Source organism: Parambassis ranga, chromosome 2 (assembly GCF_900634625.1).
Source record: "Parambassis ranga chromosome 2, fParRan2.1, whole genome shotgun sequence".
NCBI classification, from domain to species: Eukaryota; Metazoa; Chordata; class Actinopteri; family Ambassidae; genus Parambassis; species Parambassis ranga.
The window spans coordinates 2,691,521-2,714,165 of record NC_041023.1 but is presented as its reverse complement, the minus strand read 5'-3'; the positions used below and the strand labels follow the sequence as shown (position 1 = coordinate 2,714,165).

General features: G+C 42.4%; 3 protein-coding genes across 4 annotated transcripts; 1 reads left to right on the top strand and 2 right to left on the bottom strand.

Moving 5' to 3' along the window:
* Positions 1-3,483: 3,483 nt before the first annotated feature.
* Positions 3,484-8,565, bottom strand: daxx (death-domain associated protein). 2 transcript variants are annotated; one of them, XM_028400236.1, is made up of 11 exons: positions 8,248-8,565; positions 7,510-7,760; positions 6,978-7,430; positions 6,714-6,845; positions 6,513-6,629; positions 6,214-6,445; positions 5,954-6,123; positions 5,699-5,846; positions 5,132-5,615; positions 4,875-5,010; positions 3,484-4,797 (listed from the first exon to the last, which is right to left on the bottom strand). In XM_028400236.1, exons 2-11 carry the CDS (start codon positions 7,717-7,719, stop codon positions 4,738-4,740), a joined length of 2,142 nt encoding a protein of 713 aa, XP_028256037.1. In that variant the 5' UTR covers positions 7,720-7,760; positions 8,248-8,565; the 3' UTR covers positions 3,484-4,737. The 2 variants fall into 2 exon arrangements, with proteins under 2 accessions (XP_028256037.1, XP_028256036.1); XM_028400235.1 differs by having other exon boundaries at positions 8,252-8,565.
* Positions 8,566-8,913: 348 nt separating this feature from the next.
* Positions 8,914-12,520, bottom strand: tapbp.1 (TAP binding protein (tapasin), tandem duplicate 1). Its single transcript, XM_028400643.1, has 8 exons — positions 12,301-12,520; positions 11,292-11,483; positions 10,886-11,134; positions 10,445-10,804; positions 10,032-10,355; positions 9,787-9,888; positions 9,653-9,681; positions 8,914-9,553 (listed from the first exon to the last, which is right to left on the bottom strand). The coding sequence occupies exons 1-8, from the start codon at positions 12,488-12,490 to the stop codon at positions 9,542-9,544; spliced, it is 1,458 nt and encodes a 485-aa protein (XP_028256444.1). The 5' UTR covers positions 12,491-12,520; the 3' UTR covers positions 8,914-9,541.
* A 3,932-nt stretch (positions 12,521-16,452) lies between these two features.
* On the top strand, positions 16,453-22,555 carry LOC114432523 (class I histocompatibility antigen, F10 alpha chain-like). Its single transcript, XM_028400589.1, has 8 exons — positions 16,453-16,605; positions 17,565-17,831; positions 18,938-19,216; positions 19,627-19,929; positions 20,556-20,654; positions 20,766-20,783; positions 20,927-21,002; positions 21,187-22,555. The coding sequence occupies exons 1-7, from the start codon at positions 16,554-16,556 to the stop codon at positions 20,977-20,979; spliced, it is 1,071 nt and encodes a 356-aa protein (XP_028256390.1). The 5' UTR covers positions 16,453-16,553; the 3' UTR covers positions 20,980-21,002; positions 21,187-22,555.
* The last annotated feature ends 90 nt before the right edge of the window (positions 22,556-22,645 follow it).

Here is a 22,645-nt window from a genome sequence, read left to right as displayed (position 1 = left end):
GGCACAGTCATGTATCCTCATACTAACAGGAGGCCCGGGGGATCGTTTTTACAGCAGGAGGAGTTTGCTGCTTTCACTCTCACACTTTCTTCACAGATGTTTTTCACTTTGAGAGTATATTATTATTATTATTATTAATGCTGTAAATATATAGAAATATAGATATATATATATATGTCATTTACTCAGAGTGGAACAAACTTTAAATGGTGATGCTGTTTATAATATGACGTATTTCTGTTTGGGTCATTGAAAGCATCACAGCCTGTCCAGTAAATTTAAGCTTTGGGATTTTAGAGGGAAAAAACTCCTTTACAGCAGCTGTGCACATGAAGCAGTACGATTTTGTTTCTTTTTATTTATGGTCTATCTGAAGTTCTTCTAAAAGCATCGAGTCACACGGGTCCTGACCTCCAGAGACATGTTACATTACATCCAGGACACATCATAGGTGACCCATGACTATTATTGGCACACAGTGATTATATAGACAGCTTGAAGTCTATATTTTCATATCAATGAGACACCACTAGCTTCCAAAACATCTGCAGGAGCTCCTCAACACATTAAGTGGATATTGATAGCAGATATGTAGCATAACTTTGCTAAATAAGATGATTAAACTCAGCCCCATTATCAATAACTTAAATCTAACTCCTGATTCTGGAGCTTTGAGTGTGGGACTTCATGGTGTCTGCTGTTCTGTAGTTTTTGTCTGAACTTGCTGTGGCTTCAGTTTTGGGCTCACGCGCTCGGTCCTGGAGGTGAAGGCGGTATTATTGATCCAGTCGGCACAGATTTGACTTGTTTTCCTTTTTCTTCGACCTGTTTACTTCGAACCTCACAGACATCTGACCTCAGTTCTTCACTGTACGCAGACGCCATGTTCTGTTAATGTGTACGCTTTACTTCTGTGCTGTATCTATACTGGGACGTAGCTACGATACTTTATCAGTGCTGCATTTAGGGACCATGTTATTACTACTGAGGAGACACTAACAGAACATACTGCCTTTGTTTTCTTTCATGGGTTCAGGTGCCTTAACAGCTCAAATGATTTCTTCCATCAATACCTTTTATTGAGACACCTTAAATTATTTTGTCATTACACACCTCCATGGATGCTGCAGATTCTCCACCAGGGGGAGCTGTTCAGTCTGTTACACATTCAGCCTGAAGACAGCAGAGTCTCAAACAGGAAAAAGCATCATTATCTATAACTGATTACATTGATAAATGTGCCCATGTTTCCATATCTGGTACGTAACACACACGTTATCCTTTATCACCATTACTAAGCTTTCTTTCCTGTGCAGAAAACACCTCTGTGTGCCAGTGTAGCTGCAGCACAGTCCGTGGATTCAGTGTGACCTCTTTAACGTGTTGCACACCTTCACAGATGTTTTACAGCTGCAGTTATGTAGAGCGAAGACGGGGTTCAGGTTTTACCTTCTGTGAAGGCTCAGAGTGGAGCCCCAGTGAAGGCGGAGCTCCAGCGGCTCCTCTGTGACTCTGAATTTGTTAAATGTTTCTGTCTGTGCTGAGCTGAGAGGACACTGGAGCAGGATGTGTGACTGTGATCTGAAGCTGTAAGGAGCTGGAAGGATGTGACATGTTTTTATGTTTGTTCATAAGGTTGGTCCATAGTTATTAAACAGAATTCAGTTCAGACTGAACCCTTCAGTGTCATGAGGGCCAGCCTGGAGTACAGCAGGTTACATCTCTGCCAAATAAAAATCACTCAAAACATCCAATAATCTGCCTCCTCAAACAACAACATCAAACTCCAAACCAAAGACGGTTCACAGTTTAGTTCACGATGCCTTTTTTTTCAGTTTTAATACAAGACAAACACACCGAGTGTCGTTCAGCAGCTTCACAAACACACTGTACAACACAACACTGCAGCGTCGACACAAAAACACGAAGGATCAGCGTAAAGCTGTTACGGAGAGACTTCCTGTTATTTTTGTACATTGATTAGCTTCTTACATGTCCTCAGACTGACCAGCTGATTGTTGAAGAGAAAACATTTGTAAATCCTGAGTGGTACTAATAACGTTATTAACTACAGTACATCAATATTCACCTCTGCCATGTATCAGAATAACGGAGTAATAAATTATTTGGTGCAAATACCTGCCTGTCTGTTTCTGTCCTGGTTGTTTGGATGAACCGCATTGTTTTGTTTTGTTTGTTTTGTTTTGTTTTGTTTTGTTTTGTTTTGTTTTGTTTTGTTTTGTTTTGTTTGTTTTGTTTTGTTTTGTTTGTTTTGTTTTGTTTTGTTTTGTTTTGTTTTAATTTCATTTATTTTATTTTGAAGGGGCAGCCATGTGTGCTGCTACATATTCCCTCTAACGATGCTCCAATACTCCTGTGCAGAGTGTGGTCTGTGAGAACATGAAGCAGCTGTTGCATTAACCAATTTCAGCCATTCAAACATCACAATGTTCAGCTCATTGAGAACATGATAATATTCAAAATATTGTATTATTAATTTCTGCATTTTTTTAAACATTGCAGTCTATGGAGGAGCCTTTAAAACCACCTTCAACTTGGACATGAACTAGTTCCACATGCTTTCAGGTACAGAAACCCTTCCAACATCACTCAGTTAATGTTTTATATTAAATGTATTTGGATTTGTTCAAATATGTTTCATTTTCAAAATATTAATATTAACCATCCATCCATCTTCAACCGCTTATCCGGGGCCGGGGTGTGGGGGCAGCAGTCTAAGCAGGGACACCCAAACACTTCCTCCAGCTCCTCTGGGGGAATCCTGAGGCGTTCCCAGGCCAGCCGAGAGACAGTCTCTCCACCGCGTCATGGGCCTCCTCTCTTACCTTAACATTAACTCAAAATCAATTTAACATTGATGTATATGAGAGAGCTCTTCAGAAATTTCATCTGCAACACGTATCTCAAGATTTCAAGATACAGACTTCATTTATAGCTTAAAATGTTCTTTGCGTGGACAGCTTAATAAATCGATAAAAGTTATATTCAGAATTTTCAAATTGCAGCTTTTAAAATGCTTCACCTGCAGCATCAACTCCCATTTTCTTATAGTTCTTATAGTCTTATAGTTTAAGTCCAAATCAGTAACACACAGACAGGTTACCACAAAAGTCATCTTTATTTTCATATCAAAACTCAGTAAAAATAATATTCACAGTGTGGGACGGATCGCTCCTCTGCATAAACCACATTCCAGATATAACTCTGATAAAAGCGTTTACTCCACATTATTTCACCCGTGAGGTAAAATAAATATTCAGGAGGACAAACATAAAAAAACAGCACACACGTCTACACACAGGCACCGATCAGCCCCTAAATGCATAAAATCTCTTTTTGTCAAATGCTGGAGCTGTTACACGTCCAATCCTGCATTAACACCTACATGAAGTGAAGAACCTTTATTCTAAACACACCGCGGACGTGTGAAAGGAACAAACTATAAAAGCTGTACTGCTAGAGGAAGCGAAACGTTTTTATTTTGCAGAAATAAAGGATTGTTTGAACATCTTTAAGGCATTCCAGATGAGAAAACAACATTTTGCACACAGGTTGTTTGGAAATAGTTGTTGAGGTTTGATTTGGGCAGAGCTCAAACTACAACAACAGAAACACACATAGGGTAGATAGAACTTAGTCTGCGGATGAGAGATGAATTTGATGAAAGGCTGATTATAAATATTATGTATTTTTGACATATACGTGTCTCAAAATGCTTGTGGTGGATTAATGGATTCCAAAACCCAGTATAGTCTGACTAGTGCCAGCAACACATGAACCCAGAACATGTCCATTGGTCACCAGTGCCTTTCATTAACATGACAACTCAAATGTTAATGTGTGAAAACGGTTAAAGATGATCGGACACACACATTTCTTAGTTAGTTTTGGTCGTCTCGGCATGTTCTCGGCCTAATTCTTTCAGAGCTCGGTTTTTATTTTAAACCTTAAAATAGAAATCTGTCTGTAGTCAAAACATAAAAAAAGAAGAATTTAAAACTATTCTGTTTTCACTGCTGCAGTCAACAACTCATTCACAACACATATAAATAGCATCAGCGAGTAAAAACAACCACTTCAAAGATTATTTTAACAAAGAACGACACAAAGTCCCCCTGCTGCGTGAAAAAATAATTCAGCTGACATATCAAAATGTAAACAAGCTGGGCGACACATCCAACAGCACGGGTCTTATTAGCAGGCACTGATTCTACAGTTCTGTGTTCAAGTGGATGGAGAATCACCCTGGGTGGAGTGTTGTCTCTTTTTTATAGCTCTGCAGTCAGAGCAGCTCACTTCAGTGCTACAACTCAGCTGGATGTCAGGAGCATCAGTAGTGTTGCACTGAAAGTCAGGAGTGAAGCTAACTGTACCACACGTGAGGAAGTCTTTACTGCACCCACAAAAAAAAAAGGTCAGCTGAGGTCGGTGTCAGCCTCTGTTTCCCTGCTGTGTGTGTGTGTGTGGTGCAGCAGAGGCGTCCCGACAGTAGCACATCCATGTTGAAGCCGGGTTTCTTGGATGTCTGAGTTGATACTTTGAGTCATTTGATGAAGTGGCCATGTCATGTGAGCCACAACCTTCCACCGGTTCAATGGCTCCTGTTGATTTTGTAAAAAAAAAAAAAAAATGAAAATGTCGTCATGTTAGAAGCTAGCAGACGTGGATGTTCTTTGGAAATGCCCAGAAATGGAAGAATCTGTGAGAGGTTAAAGGTCACTCCGAGTCTGACAGGACGATGATCTCATCTGGGTCGCACTGTGTCGCCACATTGACCTGCAAACAACAAACATCAGCACAGTTATTACGGTTGTCTTCAGATGATCGTTGAATTCTCACTACGTTTCCCTCGCCTTGTTTTTCTTGGGCGGCGGCGTCAGCTGTGAGCTGCTGACCAGTTCCTGCGTCGGCGTGTCTGTTATGGTGGAATCCACCTCCTGAGGAGAGCCGCAGCTGAAGGCCTCCATAACCAGAGGTATGTCTGCCTCACTAAGGAGGAGGAGGAGGAGGAGGAGGAGGAGGAAGAGGAAAGCAGGGGTCTGTTAGGGCAATGTCTTAAAGGGCAACAGGCAACATTTGTAATGAAACTTAATAATTAGCAGAGCCTCACCTGTTGTGGATGATTATGTGATTTGTATTTGTGCCGGTCCCTGACACTTCTCTTTTCCTCTTCTGGCTCCTCGTAGTTCTCGGGCTTGGCGGCGGCGTCTTGCCATCGGTCATCTGACTGTCACATTTTTGTACAACAACCTTTTGTAACGTGTCGGCTGCTGCTGGACTGACTGCGGTGCCGCTCACCAGCACCAGTGAAACTTGACTGGAGGAATCCACGGGCTCCTGTAATCCTGCAGCGTCACCATTAGAAAGGGGCCTCTGTTCGTCAGTCTGCGTGGGCTCTGATTGGCTGGGGCTGTCTCTGGGGGAGGGGATGTCAGACAGTGGAGAGATCTGGGATTTTGTTTCATCAGAACCAGGACTGAATCCGTTCGTTGCTGCCTCCTCATCGTCTTTCACGCAGCCTTCTTCGCCTGCAGAAGCACCTTCTGTCTGATCATCGTTGTTGTCATCCCCGTCGTCTTCCTCATTGTCATCATCTACAGAAAGAACAATATTAACGCAACACAAGCTTTAGACTGTTTACCTTCAACACCTGCTGAACTAATATGCTCAGTCTAACCTGGTCCATCCTGCTGGGTGCTGGCCTTGATTTCCTCCTCTATATCTGGGTCTGATGATTCATCTTCATCATCCTCCTCCTCCTCATGTTCCTCCTCTTCTACACCATTCACCTCTTCAGGGCCCTCTTGTTTTTTTGATTCACTGCCCTGGAAATGCAGAAAAAAACCTTTCAAGTCAGACAACAGCATTTTTCCTTTCGCCACCTTCATCTGCAGTGGCTGTGTCCTTGCTCTTTTTTTATATTTCAGTGTACCTCTTTGCCCTTCTTGACCTTTTCCAGGCGCTTGCACCTCTCCTGCTCCTCTGCGTCCTCTTGTTTGACAGCGTACTTGGTGATGACCTCGTCCAGACGGGACAGGGCCGTTTCCCTGTTCGACCGCAGCTTTCGTAGCAGGGAGGGGTCTAACAGAGCTGGGTCAGTGGCTTTAGAGGGAGGTGGAACAGACACAAACAGATGTGAGTGGAACAGAAAACATCTTGTATGTCACTGGTTTGCTCCTGTCCAAATCTTACCAGGCTTGTAGGAGTCTGTGAGATGTGAGCCAAAGTTGTACACCAGGTCAAGGTGACGGCGCTCCTGCAGGCGACCTACCGTTTCCCTGAAGGCCTCTTGGGCAATCTGGGCCAACAGTTTTCTGCTCAAACACAAGTTGTAGCGCTCATTGGTGTGCAACACTAGCTTGTGGATGTCTTGATAATCCGGTGGGTTCCTGTGTGCCTCAGGACTGTTGATAAAACGCTCAATCTGTGAAGAGAGAGAGGAGATCAGGAGTCTAGCTCAGCCACATATAAATAACACGCAGCACGCTCACCTTTTTGTTGATCTCAGGATATCGAGTGCTAGTGTAGGTGATCTTCTGTTCAATGACTCGCCCCGTCAGTGTGTTGCAGCCCTTTAGTTCGCACAGCTTTTCATAAATCTTCATCATCTGGATAAAAAGGAAGAGGAGTGAGATTCGAGTTGCTCCCACACAACCTGCCGCAGTGGCTTTAATGTGTGACTCCAGCCCGACCTTGCGTTTAAGCTTGTGTTCCTGGATGTATAAAGAGTCTTCAGCTTCCAGGTCATCCAGACTCAGCTCAGTCTGCTGCAGACGGCAGATCTCATCGTTATAGACCTTCAGTAGGTTCTCCAGGTACGCAAGCTGAAGAGTTTAGGAACAAGAAGCATTATAAGACCTTGTAATTAGTTTATAAAGTGATAGCTAAAAGGTGCCACACAAATCTAATCTTTATATGCCCTTAACAATCAATGCTGCCAAAAAATGAACACTAACCTGTTTCCTGGAGGCTCTCTTGGCCTTTTTCTCTGCTTCTGGATCCTCCTTCTTGTCTTCTTCCTGCAGCCCTGAGGTGGAAGGTCTTTCTTCATCTGCTGCCAGCTTCATCCCCTCTTCCTCCTCATCCATCATACCTTTAGTCTTGTCTTTGCTCTTGACCACAAGAGGGGTAGATTCAAATGTTTTTGATGCTGAGGTAGAAGGCCCAGGTTCAGCCTTGCTGAGCTGCTGTCTCTTTTTTGTGGCATGCTGCCTGAGCACAGTGCACAGTTCATTAATGTAGACAAATGTTTTAGAAAGTTTGGCCTGAGCCTGAGTCAAACATCTTCCCAGGGTGTTTCTGAACTCCACAGATGACAGGTAGTCAGGGCTGGCCTTATCATGCCTGTTTTGGAGAAACGTCAAGACCTCAGGGCAGTCCTTGGTTTGAGCTGAGCAGTGCTCCACAAACTGGAGGGGCGAAGTGAGAAAAAGCAGTTTGAATAACTGCAAAAATGTGACAGTTGCATGTCTTATGGTGTAACCTCACCTCAGCGAACAGCTTCTGATTCTCTGCCTGCAGCACATGTGCGTGTTTCTTCGCTGAGGCAAAAGGTGACTGGGTAATATGTGTTGGCACCGGCTGCTGGGATTTTAGTGGAGAGATTTTTTTGTCTTGATGCTCAGACGATGAAGTGGACTCAGAAGTGGAGGGTTTAGGACTCTCCTCGTCATCAAGGATTATTATTTTATCTGCCATCGAGGCGGGAGCCACCGCCAACCTAACTGCTGGTCGTGGTTCTGTATTCAGATACAAACAAAGACAATGTGATCAGAGCAACTTAACGCAGAGCATGTCACACTAACTGACATAATCTGTCTTACAACCTGCGCAGGGCAACATTAAATGTCCATATGATGCCTTCTGATGATCCTGAAAGGTTCTGATTACTTGATGAATAATAAACACCAACAATATGACACCAATAATCAACTGTTTTTAAAGATTAGACTGCACTCAGATTAGTTAAATTAATGGTGAAAATAATCCTTAAAAGGCAGCCATCAATCCTTGGTGCTCTCACATTCCCCTGTCCTACATATAATCAATGTTATTACAGATATTTAACTAGCATAATTAGCATTATGCTATCCACAAGAATGTGACGAATAGGCAACAATAGACTTCCGAATTCTTCAACTGAAGCTTGATAACACAGTACAGAACAGGTTAACCATGAGACAACATCAACAAAGATAAACTTCCACAAACTTAAGACATACTCACGTACACAGATCTCTTCTTTAGGAGCAGTTTGACGTGACAACAAAGGAGGATGCACCACGGAGCATGATTAGAATCCAGTTAGTTGGCAGACGTTAGCAGACGTTAGCATACGTTAGCATGTCAATGCTAGTTAGCAATGTGACTTTTCTAAGAAGGAAAAACAAGATCCCGACATGTTGTTGATTTTATCACATCGTTAACGACGTAGATAAATTCAGGGATTCTCTGTTAAGACGTTTTTGTTTGTTTTTTAAATCCGCGGACTTCCTCGTTAACCAAAACAGTGCTGACAATTTAGCTTATGCTGTTGGATCGAGATCGAAAATGAACCCGCTAAAGTCTGATCAGCAACAATGCCTCTGATTGGTCGAGAGATGGAACGTGTCATCAGTAATGTCACTGTCTATTGGATGCCTCGGTACTGACGTAATCGCTGTTTTCATGAAAAACAGTCGCGAACATAAAGTTATTTAAACACTTTTCAACCTCACAACGTGGAAACAGGATAAAAATAAAAATAACTTTATTTTATTAGAAGGAAATTATTTATTCTTCTATTCTGAGCTTCGTTTGTTTAAGTACTGAGACAAATTATACACTAAAATTTGTACATTAATGTAGGTATGTTGAAAAATGTCCTGTTATCTGTGTCACACAAGAGACTCATTATAAACAAGGAGGAAATATTTTTATTTCACCCAGAAGTTTAAGTTTGCAGCAGTATTGTGTGTTCTGGTTGTTGCACTTCCTTCATAGTTGAAGCATCATTCCTGTCAATAAAACACAATACAGACACACACACACATACCAACAACGTGGAAATATGTACAACAATTTCTCTGTATTTACAAAAAATAGGACTGGATTTGTGGGTCTGGTCTAAATGTTACCGTCATTATTAAAATATTTTTTATTTAATAAAAACAGAAGGACTCCTTCCTGGTTGATCAGAGATTTGGATCATTAAACCTAAACTCCTGGTGTGTGTCCAGTGTGTGTGACAGCAGCTGGGGCCAACATATTGTATGAGACAACAGCTAAATTAACATTAAAGAGGAAGAATAAAGCACAACACCTGCTTACTGTGAGCAGAAGCACCCTTACAAAAAAACATCAACATCAAAGCAGAAAACACCAGCTGCCCCAGAGTTTGAGCTCGAGCTAACTTTTCTCTAAACTTCTATAAAAACTGTCAGATGTGTCGGCGTGGACGGATGGAACGCTGCTCCCAGTGAAGGCCAAGAACAGTCAGTGGTTCAATATGACACCTCCCACCACCTAGCGTCCGTCCTCTTTACTTCTCCTTCTACAAGAAGAGGAGGACAAAGAGACGTTTATAAAAATGAATAAAAATATGTAAAAACATGCAGAATTGTGTCTTTTGTAGTCAGAAAACTGGCCGTACCTTGTCCTGTTTATCAGCCTCTGCTGAGCCTGCACACAGTGAAACAAAAGACAAAAAGTCAGATGTTAGCATGGCTGCAGTTCTTCAGAAAACCAACCATGATTTTCTGTATGTTCATTTTGAAGTGTGATTACCTGTGCTGGTGAATGTCCACGAGACAAACTTGATGAGCCCGTAGAGAACCAGGGCCACTCCAACCATCGCCATGGAGTCCTCAATAGAGGGAGCACTGAATCCTGAAGAGACAAAAAAATCAATTCATGTGACTAAACAGGTGTTATTAAAATGTTGTTCTATCAGTTTAAAGGTGAAACAAACGATGTCATTTCTATGATAAAGGCGTCCATGTTGGTATTTTAGACAGATTCTCTCATGTTACCGATGACATTGAGGGTGACGCTGGCCCGTCGAGTGCCTCCAGGATGGACAGCCACACAGGTCACCTCCCCTCCTCTGCCCAGGTCCAGCTTAGAGGTGTCGAGCTCCAGCCGGGTGCTCTGGCTGTAGGTGCCGTCCCAGGCCTGCCTGTGCCCCGTTACGCTGCCTGAGCCCAGGGACCTGGTCTTCCCATCGGCATCTTTAAACTCCCAGCTCAGTTCCAGCGAGAGGGGGGCGAAGCCGGACGCTTCACACTGGACACTCACAGTCTGACCTGGAATGCTGAGGGGTAGAGAGGAGGGGTGGATGGAGAGGGATGGGGGTTCTGGGGAGAGGAGCAGAGGAGGAGGAGGAGTGATAAGAAACTCTCTGTGAAGTCTGTTTGTGTTCATCTTAGCTGAGCGTTTCCCTCACCTACAATCTCCAGCTCCACAGCCACCTGGGCCAGCAGGTACGGCAGAAACACGGAACAGATGTATGTTCCAGAGTGACGCACTTTAGCCTCCTGCAGGATCAGGGATGCATTTCCTTTCTCATGCAGACCCTCAAAGTCCAGCGTGGCACCTTCCTCCTGCGTGTCGGCGATGCGGTCCGTCTTACCGTCATAAGCCAGAACAAGCCGGCCGCTGCCTCTGAACTGGTACCGCCACTCAACGGCAAAACCAGACCCAGTCAGAGGTGAGGAAGGGTCGGCCCAGAAGCCACAGTCCAGCAGCACAGGCTCCCCGAGTCTGGGCTGCACTGAGACGGTTTTGCTGGTCACACTGAGGATCACTAAGGAAACAGGCAGAGAGGGAAACTGTGACGCAGGTGATCATGTCAACACAAACCTCCTGACTCACACATCACTGTTACCAGCGTGTTCTTTAGTTCCTGTGGGAGCTCGCGTGATAGTGGAGACACCCAGCTGCTCGTTGAGGCCCTGAAAGGCAGCTGAAAACCATTCAGCTTGCAGGTATATGGGGCTGAGGGCCGAGTCTGTCAGTGAGGTAACCCATTTGAGGGAGGAGGGCTGCGGCAGGAAGGGGTTAATCTCACACTGTGGCTTCTTGACAGAACCTCTGGGAGGGTTGAGAGACTGGTGGCAGAGAGTGGCAGCTGGGTCTGAGGACAGAGGAGCCAAAAACATGAGACAGAAACACAAAAGTGTAGCCTGAGTGGACAAGATTCAGAGCGTAAACCAGCTATAATCCAGATTATAATCTACTAGAGTAGAGAGTTTAAACTGATGCCTACCAAAACATATATTTCAAGAACTAACCGGTGACAAAGTAGACTCTTTCAGGGCTGATGTCTGACGGGCCCTTCCGGGTCTCTGCACCGTCGCTGTGTGCGTCTGTTCTGATGTGCAGCAGAGACTTTTCCTGGGTCGTGGCTCCGGTTAAACCTCCTCCTCGCCCGGCCTTCTCCTGCACAAACCAGCACTCCAGCACTGGACAGCTGCTGCTGCAGGCTTCAGTCAGAACAAGACAACAGTAAGAGAATGATAATATCAGACTTGTACCCTGGCAGCATGTTTCATTTTGTGTTCTGCAGTGTTCCTCTAATGATCTGCATATTTTTATAATGTTAAAATTGTAATATTCCAAAAACTGTTTCAGAACTGACCATACTACAGATTGAAAAATATATAAATCATACAGCTTGTAGCAGTTTTTTGTCTCAACCGTTTTGACTCCTTTCAGTTTATCCTCCATCTTGCTGTAAACATGACATTGTACATAAAATATAACATGCATCTTTTTTTAAAAAAAAACAAGTTAATCCTTTATTTTCTTATTTAATTTCAATCCGTACAATATTTACACCTTTATTTATTTGATTAAATAAATGATCTTGATTAATGATCAGCATTACACTCTGTTTGGCTTAGAGTGGGTGTAATACCAGCTGTGGCCACAAGAGGGCAGCACTCCAGTAAAGCTTCACACCAACCTCGTTTAAAAAGATACGATTTTATAATAATTTTCAGTCCACTCACGTTAAAAGTCAACATGCATGAAGCTAAAACATGAATCAAGACGTATAAGAGTCTTATTCACTATTCGGCAGATTCATAGCAAACACAGCACTGATACTGACAAAGTTAAAGAGCTTCACGTTTCAAGTTCGAGTTGTTTTAGACACATTTGTGATGCAGTATTAATAAGATGATTATTGAAGCCTTACGCACATGCAAATGATCTTATTTTATACAATAATACTAGATATTTTTCGGTATCGTGATGTTTGTCGGAGCAGCGTAGCGACAGTTGGCTTGATCAGCCTACCTTGGATGAAGAAGGTAACCGCGACCAGGGACAGTTTATAAATTGTAGCAGGGTTCATCGTGGTTGTCCTTCTGCCCGCCGCTGTCCGGGACTCTTTACTGCTCTTCTCAGACGGACTGAGGGGGTTTAGACGGCTGGTTTTCCCCCGTAAACCCGAATTCATTTTAGTTTCACTTTCACCACGTCTCATCTGTCTGTCAGGCAGGAACCCGGGTATTACTTCAAAATAAAATATAATATAAACAGAAATATATGTGCTTGTTACACGACCACAAAGTAGATTTATACTTAATCAGAACAATAAAACTGGTTTCAGTCACATTTTTACATTATACTGAAAACAGACGTTTCTTCAGACGTTCTCATATCTTCAGAAGTTCTCATATGTCACCGCTAGATGGCGCCGTGAGACAAGACAAACAGCAGAATAATGTTTGTGAGCACAGGGTTAAATAAGGACAACAGAAAGAGAAACATGCAGCTCATACTTTTATAATGTAAACTCGTTCATAACGTTCTTAACAGAAATACTTAAATCCACTTTTTATGTTTAGACTACAAATATGCTCATTTCCATTCTGCCTCTGTATTTCTGACTGTTCTGTCGGGTGTTTCAGTTTTGTCCACATTGATTATAATTCTTATTTGTCTTTGGAAGAATGTGGCCAAACAAGGAGGTCAAGTTAAGACAGCCTGGTGCCCAAATACTCTAGAAATAAATTCGATAATCTGCTCGCTCCTTCCTGGTTTGTGTGCCAAATCTGCAGCCCATCCCAGATCTCTGTGTCATGCAGGCACAGAAACAAAACCAAGCAGACTCATCACGTGATTTCCCAGAAAGAAGCTCAGATGGGAACTTGCTCTTTCTGCCAAGTGGTGGCGCTCTAACACTGATTCCCCTGAGTGCTCATGCAGATCTGTTGTATGTGTGCTGCACTTTAAGGCGGAGCCTTTGATTTCGTTGTACAATGAGAATCCTTATGATTCTGATTCTTAGTCTGCTCACATGGTTCATACCCGACATCTGAATACTTTAACTTCACTCTGGGACAAAAACATTTGTGTGTTATGGATCAGACGCATTATGACTGACAGCTGTTAACCCAAAATGTCTGCCCTGGTGCTCACAGGTGACGCAGTTACAATGTGTACCCAGCGCCTGTCAGTCAACCTGTTGTTGGACAGGATGAGGAATATCACACTTAACCTAACGTTTTAAACCTAAAACGTCTTTCAGACAAGTAGATTTTATGGGCTGTAGCCTGTTGTTGTGCTGTTTTAAGATGTTATGTGTTCTATGACGCCAGAATAACCAAGTCAAGTGTGTTTAAGCATGCATCTTACAGGAAGTTAACCCCTGCGACAGCAGAACAGCACCCTCTGGAAGGTTCCAAAATAAAGAGCCATTATGTGAGTTTATGACAAAATAAAAGTGCATGAATAATATGATTTATTTATGATAATTAATTCAGATAAATACTGAGCTCATGTCTTCATCTACACTCAACAAAAATATAAACGCAACACTTTTGTTTTTGCTCCCATGTTTCATGAGATGGACTTGAAGATCTAAACTTCATTCCAGATACACAATATTACCATTCCTCTCAAACATTGTTCACAAATCTGTCTAAATGTGTGATAGTGAGCACTTCTGCTTTGCTGAGATAATCCATCCCACCTCACAGGTGTGCCACATCAAGATGCTGATCTGACATCATGATTAGTGCACAGGTGTACCTCAAACTGCCCACAATAAAAGGCCACCCTGAAATGTGCATTTTGTTTCTGCTTTATTGGCGGTCTGGGGACTCAGAACCAGTCAGTATCTGGTGTGACCACCATTTGCCTCATGCAGTGCAACACATCTTCTTCGCATAGAGTTTATCAGATTGTCTATTGTGGCCTGTGGAATGTTGGTCCACTCCTCTTCAATGGCTGTGCGAAGTTGCTGGATATTAGTGGGAACTGGTGCACGCTGTCGTATACGCCGGTCAAGCACATCCCAAACATGTTCAATGGGTGACATGTCCGGTGAGTATGCTGGCCATGCAAGAACTGGGACATTTTCAGCTTCCAAGAATTGTGTACAGATCCTTGCAACATGGGGCCGTGCATTATCTTGCTGAAACATGAGGTGATGTTCATGGATGTATGGCACAACAATGGGCCTCAGGATCTCATCACGGTATCTCTGTGCATTCAAAATGCCATCAATAAAATGCACCTGTGTTCTTCGTCCATAACAGATGCCTGCCCATACCATGACCCCACCACCACCATGGGCCACTCGATCCACAACATTGACATCAGCAAAGCACTCACCCACACGACGCCACACACGCTGTCTGCCATCTGCCCTGAACAATGTAAACCGAGATTCATCCGTGAAGAGAACACCTCTCCAACGTGCTAGACGCCATCGAATGTGAGCATTTGCACACTCAAGTCTGTTACGGCGACGATCTGGAGTCAGGTTAAGACTCCGATGAGGACGACGAGCATGCAGTTGAGCTTCCCTGAGACGGTTTCTGACAGTTTGTGCAGAAATTGTTTGGTTATGCAAACCAATTGTTTCAGCAGCTGTCTGAGTGGCTGGTCTCAGACGATCTCGGAGGTGAACCTGCTGGATGTGGAGGTCCTGGGCTGGTGTGGTTACTCGTGGTCTGCGGTTGTGAGGCCGGTTGGATGTACTGCCATATTCTCTGAAACGCCTTTGGAGACGGCTTATGGTGGAGAAATGAACATTCAATGCACGAGCAACAGATCTGGTTGACATTCCTGCTGTCAGCATGCCAATTGCACGCTCCCTCAATGCTTGTGGCATCTGTGGCATTTTGCTGTGAGACAAAACTGCACATTTCAGGGTGGCCTTTTATTGTGGGCAGTTTAAGGTACACCTGTGCACTAATCATGATTCAGATCAGCATCTTGATGTGGCACACCTGTGAGGTGGGATGGATTATCTCAGCAAAGCAGAAGTGCTCACTATCACACATTTAGACAGATTTGTGAACAATGTTTGAGAGGAATGGTAATATTGTGTATCTGGAATGAAGTTTAGATCTTCAAGTCCATCTCATGAAACATGGGAGCAAAAACAAAAGTGTTGCGTTTATATTTTTGTTGAGTGTACATTGCCACTTACATCCCATCATTCTGCTTGTGGTTAATATGTAAGACCAAACAGAATAAGGTGAGCGGATCATCATCAGCCTTTAATTTGCTCTATAACTTTCTACAGTTGCTTTTAATCAGGACAGAAACTCAGATCATAATCACCTTTGATATTTACTGCTTATTGTGGAGAGCATTAAATCACCTATATATCTGACATACATGTCACCTGTGTATTTATTGTGTGCCTCTCTGAAAGTGTCCCACTGTGTCATTTTAACATAGTTCTGTAACATTAAAGCAGCATCATGTGGTCTTATTCTGACTTGTCTGACCGCTGGCTGAGCAGTAACTCACATATGGCAGCTGACCATGTGCAAGTTGTTATTTACTCAGGGTCAGAGGTCATGTTAGGATCTCAGGTCTGTGCTTATGTGGCATTAACAGCAAATAAAGGCCGTGACCAGCTCATCTGAAGGAGGAAAGATGCTGTTTGGCTTTAAAGGATAACCACAAGCAAAAAGACATAATGACTTTTTATTTGGTGCTTTCCAACGGATGCTGTTCTGTCTGTCATTGGGATGTGGACCTGAACCTGTATCCACGCAGAAACACTGAAGCACACAGTCACACTCACACACTGAGCATCGCCTGCCTGCCCCTGATGGACATTTACACCTCCTGCTGCCTTAGCAGAGCCAAATTGTAATTTTTTTTTTAATTATAAATGTACACCCTCAGGTTCCACTGTGTTCGTCTGTGGTTTACTGTGACTTCAGGGAAAACCTGTATTGTCTTCTTCTTCTTCTTCTGGTACCTTATGTTATTCTAAACATGTGGTTTGCAGGTCACAGGGTGGAAGTGTGGAAACGTTAGAGCTAAATAAATACCGTCCAATACATAATTAACCCCACATGAAGCCCGCATGTCTTCCACTCTGTCTGAAAACTTTACTTTCGGTTCTTCTTAACCTCTGTGGATCATTTTCACCCAGATTTAAGTGACGTAAACCCCAGACTAACATCTGATTGGTTCAGTAAAAGGCTGATATTGCTGCCTCTCCGTCTCACACTCACTGTGCGCTTGAACACGGAAACACATGAAAGCGCAGAACTTTTTTGACTTTTACGGTCAAAATGAAGACGCTGGTTTTCATGTTTCTGGTTGGAGTTCACTGCGCGGCAGCGGGTAGGCTGTATTTTTATTCTTAAACACATTAATATTCACACGGATCGTTGGATGGATTTAGTGCTTGGTTTACAGTCGAAGGTCTGTTTGGTGTCTCTCACCAAAATCACCAAATGTGGACATGAGACAACAGGCTTCTGTGTAATACGGACGTAAAGTGGTTACTTTATTTCACGAAATGAGCTCATTAAGATTGTTGTACAGCTTCTTTTGTTTTGTTTGGTCACGACGGATCTAAGTTACCGCACATCTGTTTATTAGAGCCGAAGTTGAATTAATTACCAAGATTCTGGTATCTTGTCTCTGTGGTTATTGGTCTCAGTGATGGCTGTGGCAGAAATACTCCAATAAGTTTGATGTTAATTAGAAACAGCATTGTCAGAGTTTGTCCAGCAGAGGGCAGTGACAGTATGAGTGTTGATGAGAAGTTAAGTATAAAAGTTAAGCATAAATAATTAAATAATTATTTAATTAATAATTAAAAGTTAGCATCATACTGTTTGAACGTGTAAAAACGTAATATAAAGATTTAACGTTGTTACAAGGAACAGTCTTAAACTAATGTTGTTTTTACAAAAGTTAAGGAAGCGGAGCAGACATGTTTTTTTCGTTGGTTGTGCTTAAAAAAAACTACAATACTAAAACATTTTAACTGTGACAGTAACTTTAAATAATACAACTGGTTGAGCTAGTTTTTAAAGTCAACACACTGCAAGAGAAGTAGTTTGGTTTTTGGTTTTTGGTTTCAAGAAATTGAAACTATATATAATATCTATGAGGAAGGGAACGTCACCAAGAAGAAGAAACGTTTTTAATTAATTGAATATTTAAAATGCGGTGCCTGAAACATTACAACACAGAGTATTTGGATGTTTTAACATCACACTGTTCTGTGTGCAAGAAAAAGTTTGAACATTTTTTCTTTTAAAAGTTCTGTAATCATCATCTTTTTCTTACAGTGACTCACTCCCTGAAGTATTTCTTCACTGGGTCCTCTCAAGTCCCAAACTTCCCAGAGTTTGTGTCTGTTGGTTTGGTGGATGAAGTTCAGATGTTCCACTATGACAGCAACACTGGGAGAGCAGAACCCAAACAGGACTGGATGACCAAAGTCACAGAAGATGATCCACAGTACTGGGAACGACAGACTCAGATCGATAAAGGTTCCCAGCAGGCCTTCAAAGGCAACATTGAAATTGCAAAGTTGCGCTTCAACCAGACTGGAGGTTTGTCTATATCTTACTCTTTACTAGGGATGTCCCGATCCGATCACGTGATCGGAAATCGGGCCCGATTATGTGATTTCAGACTCGATCGGAATCGGATGTTACCTCCCGATCAGGACTCGGATATATATTTATTAGGGCTCTCAAAGTCAACGCCTTGTGTGCAGGGTGGCTCTGTGTCCTGTAGCGTAGGGGTATGACTAGGCCTGTCGCGATAAACAATAAATCAATTAATTGCACGATAAGTTAAGTTTTTCGGCCGCGATAAATTACATTTGCATGCTTGTTTGTTTTCCTCTCTCTCTCTCTCTCCCTCTCGCTGCCAAAGAGACTGGATGACAAAAGGCGTCACTCGGTGCGTCGTAGCGTATAAAGGCCGTCGGACTTTATATGGCCCACGGCTTCTGTCTTAAAATGTGTCAAATCAACAGGTAGTTCTTATTTTTTAACTCATTGTGTAACGTTTACGGGATGTTCTGAGCAGACCACGGTCAGCTCGCTGTCTGCGTCGCCACGGTGCGTCACAGCGCTGCAGGGCTTGGACGTTACAGCAACACAGAGAGCTGTGAAGCTGCTCAACACCATTTCAACACTTCGACACAATTCACCATGACACTAAACATGCTCATGTATAGAACCTGCTCTCAGAGAGAGTCCGCCTTGTACAAGTGAAGTTCTCTGCCTTCTCACTTTCGGCACTCACTGCAGCGCCACCCATTCTAGTTCCCTTGCCCAGTCCTCTGGTGCCATCTCTGCTGTCAGTTTCTATGTGTCTCTGTCTACATGGTGGCGTTTGTAAAATTCACTGCAGCTGTCTGCAGCGGCCTGATGCGCATACACACATGCAAACGCAAACGCGTGTGCACACAAGCACATGTGCATACAGGTGAGCATACTCCTTGATCAGCTGTCTGCAGAGTCTCAGAGGACTTGATGTTAAATCCATGACAGCAGTGTAGATCAATACTGGCTGTGGATGGATCCACTGAGCTGATCACAGGTGGAGGTGTAGAAGTTTGCTGTTGGTGTCTGTTGATCAGTGGCTCTGTGGTCACAATAACTGCTGTGATCTCTGACTCACTGCTGAGTCTCTGTCTGTCTCTCAGGGGCTCATGTTGTCCAGTGGATGGTTGGCTGTGAATGGGACGATGAGACTGGAGAGGTCAATGGATATGAACAGCACGGTTATGATGGAGAAGACTTCATATCATTTGACCTGAAGACAGGGACATTTGTTGCTCCAACACCTCAGGCTGTCATCACCAAAAACAAGTGGGAGAATGACAGAGCTTTGATCGCACAGAAAAAGAACTACCTCACCCAGCTCTGTCCTGAGTGGTTGAAGAAGTATGTGAACTATGGGGAGAGCTCTCTGATGAGAACAGGTAGAGTCACATGACCTGATTAAGTGTGATGAAGACAACGTTCATCTTCCTCAGTTTCTTATGTGCTGTGACATTATAATGAAGAACCCTCTGTGTCTCCTCCCTCTGTCTCTCTCTACATATTGATCAGCACTTTTTCATCATTTCTGTCTTTCTGTCACATTTTTATCTGCCTCAGATTCTCTGGATCACTTTCACTCTGTTCTCTCCTCACCTCTGCTCTTCATCTCTCTCCCTCCTCATCTCTCTTTTTATGTCTGTGTTCTGTTCTGTGTTCAACCTTTTTGTTTACTCACACTACATAGTATATATATCAGTGAAGAAATAAGTCAACATTTCATTAATGGGACATTAGCATGTTGTTAATAATATATTAATATATTAACTCTAAACTTGTTTTTGTTCCTCAGTTCTCCCCTCAGTGAGTTTCCTCCAGAAGACTCCCTCCTCTCCCATCAGCTGCCACGCTACAGGTTTCTACCCAAACAGAGCTGAACTGGTCTGGAGGAAAGATGGAGAGGAGATTCATGAAGGTGTGGGCAAAGGAGAGATCCTCCCCAACCATGATGGAACCTTCCAGATGAGTGTTGAGATGGATTTCTCATCAGTTCCAGAGGAGGAGAGGAAGAAGTATGAGTGTGTGTTTCAGCTCTCTGGGGTGAAGGAGGACATCATCACCAGACTGGACAGAGCGGAGATCCTGACCAATGAAAGTAAGACTCTAGTGTCATTCATGGACTGTGATGTGTGTTGGATGTGAGTTTTTAAGACATAATGTGGACTTTTTCCTAACAGTGTACAACTTATTTAAACATGATAGATTATAGGATCTATACTTCGCTATTTGCAGATTGATCAACAGATTCATTTGAATATGTGTATGTATGTGACAAATTAATAAATGACACAATCAAATGACTGATTCTGTATTATAATAATGTTACTCAAATATATAAAGTAATGTAAGTAATATAATGTAAATGTGACTGTCAGCAGCTGTCATTGTGGTAGCAGTGTGTAAACAAATAAGAGACTTGTTGATGAAGATTCTCAGTCATCCAGGTCATCATACGTAGAAAAGATTGAAGCAAGGCGTCTGGACTTGTAGAGTTTTCTAGAAGACGTTTCGCTGCTCATCCAAGCAGCTTCATCAGTTCTAACTGTTTGGTGGGGAAACATGGTTTATATGTGGTTACAGACCTATGTGGGTGGGTTTTACCCACAGTTTTTTTAAGTTTTACCCAGACCCACCCACTGAGGTCGGTGAAAACGAGCAGCGAAACATCTTCAAGAAAATAAGAGACTGAAATAAACAAAAACTTTTTTTTTTCTTTTACAGAAAATGCCCTGACCACCATGATCATCTTCATCGTTGCTGCTGTGGTTCTTCTTGCTGCTGTTGCTCTGATTGGACTCTTTGTCTACAGAAAGAAGACGGGTGAGAGATTTAACACTTCAGTTGGTGCTTTTATTCAGTTTGGGAACAGATTTCAGTTTGATGCAAAGTTTTTAGTGTAAAAACTGAGATTCTATTTTATTTGCATTTCAGCCAAGCAGCAGCCATCTCGTGAGTGAAACTTCTTTGTTCTTATTTGTTGATCTTACACACATGTCAAAAAGTGTTTGTGTGTTTTATACTGACGATTTTAAAGGACTGTTTCCTGCAGTGTTTTCAGGATGTGGACTGAAAATCTGTTTCTGACTTTACAGCTGTGAACTCCCAGGAAGTCCTGGAGGAACTGAATCCAGCTGCACATGCCTAAACGACAGAAAGAACCTGCAGACAGTGAGTTGTTCCAAATGTCAGACAACAACATCTTTAGGAAACTTACATTTCAGCAAGACCAGTGAAGCTTTTTTTTACATTATTATTAAGCTGCATTAGTCTTTTATGAATATGGTTTAACCAAATTAAAATAGGTAAATGCCAAAATCTTACATTATTGTTTTCTTCTTCTTTGTGTTTTTAGGTCTATGGATACCTTTTGAACTGAAATAAGGAACACTGTCACCATGTTCTTCATAGACTGGAATTAATATTATAAATTAGGGCTGGGCCAATAACCGAAACTATTTCGAAACCAACATTTAGACCCCCCCCCAACTGACGTAATCTTACTCATGTAGGTTAATTCGATTACTTTTCTTATATTACTTGTCCCCTCACTATAAAAAAATCAAATTAAAGTGCTTTGTAGAGCTCGTTACATATCCAGAGAACAGAGAAGTCTGTTCGTGTTCCAGAGGTGGCCAGAACGAAAACTTTTCATACTTCATGAGAAACGTGTGTGTAGTCCTCTTTCGGCTGTCCCACTGCAGCGTGCAGCGCATGTCGTGCACACACACACACACACACACACAGGGTTTAAAGACGTGTTGCTGCTGACCGTCAGCAGAAGCAGCAGTTTAGGTGAACGTTTGAAGATATTTAGGAAAACAAAACCGAGATCTTCTAAATAGTAGCAACATCTTCCTCCTCCTCCTCTAAAAACATGTTCACGTAAACTGCTGCTTCTGCCGTTCGTCAGCGAAACGTCTTCAAAGCCTGTGTGTGTGTTGTGCGCTGCAGTGGGAGGACTGAATGAGGAGTCCTGCACACACATTTCTTATGAATAATGAAAAGTCTGAGCCAAAACAAACTTTGTTCTTGTTCTTGCCATCTCTGATCCACAAAGAGATTCTCTGTTCTAGTGGAGTATGTAACAAGCTTAAGTCACGTGACTGGGACTCCTTTATTTAGTCTGTTCACTCAAAGCGAAGCTGATGTTCAGCATATTTAACTAAAAATAATCGCTTGTTATCGATTCAATTAATTGTGATATTGATTTTAAGTAATATCACCTGTTGATAGCAGAAACTGGATTTGTCAGGTGGCCAGAGCTCACAGATCTGAATGCAGAGAGACCTGCAGAGAATATTCATTTACCCGTCAAATAAGGACGACATTTAGAACACGACAGTGAAAGCATTGCATCACTCAAGCAAACAAACAGAATGTAAAGAAAACAAATTCACAGCTCGTCTCTGCTGGTGTTGGGAGTTTAAATCACTGAATGAGTCCTTAGTACTCCTGATACAAAGATTTAGGTGTATGACCGTGTATGATTCAATATTTAATTAAGAATCAAAAAACAATAAAATCAAACAAGGCCTTAATATTTTTTTATTTTAAAATACTAATAATGCTTTGTTTGTAGAATCTTTACCCAGAAGTTTTTGAGTGTGTGGACTACACAGTAGCATTTATATACACATGTACCCTACAGTACTCAGCAGCAGCCCTCCTCAACACGGCATTTTTTCATTGTAATGTTTCTTTATTCTAAATTGAATATTGAATGAACGAATCATACATGGTTTCAAGTGTGTTTCTATCTAAATCTTTGTATTAAGTACTAAGGATTCATTCAGTGATTTATTTTTACACAA

Bases quoted from the DNA above. Each gene is read 5' to 3' on its own strand.
- daxx (XM_028400236.1), bottom strand. From the start codon at position 7,719: ATGGCAGATAAAATAATAATCCTTGATGACGAGGAGAGTCCTAAACCC. The intron at 7,431-7,509 runs GTGAGGTTACAC...TCGCCCCTCCAG, and splicing joins ATCAGAAGCTGTTCGCTGAG to TTTGTGGAGCACTGCTCAGC. The intron at 4,798-4,874 runs GCGAGGGAAACG...TGTTGTTTGCAG, and splicing joins CGCCGCCCAAGAAAAACAAG to GTCAATGTGGCGACACAGTG.
- tapbp.1 (XM_028400643.1), bottom strand. From the start codon at position 12,490: ATGAGACGTGGTGAAAGTGAAACTAAAATGAATTCGGGTTTACGGGGG. The intron at 10,356-10,444 runs GTGAGGGAAACG...TCCTCTCCCCAG, and splicing joins TGTGGAGCTGGAGATTGTAG to AACCCCCATCCCTCTCCATC. The intron at 9,889-10,031 runs GTAACATGAGAG...TTGTCTCTTCAG, and splicing joins CGTCACCCTCAATGTCATCG to GATTCAGTGCTCCCTCTATT.
- LOC114432523 (XM_028400589.1), top strand. From the start codon at position 16,554: ATGAAGACGCTGGTTTTCATGTTTCTGGTTGGAGTTCACTGCGCGGCA. The intron at 16,606-17,564 runs GTAGGCTGTATT...TTTTTCTTACAG, and splicing joins AGTTCACTGCGCGGCAGCGG to TGACTCACTCCCTGAAGTAT. The intron at 19,930-20,555 runs GTAAGACTCTAG...TTTCTTTTACAG, and splicing joins GGAGATCCTGACCAATGAAA to AAAATGCCCTGACCACCATG.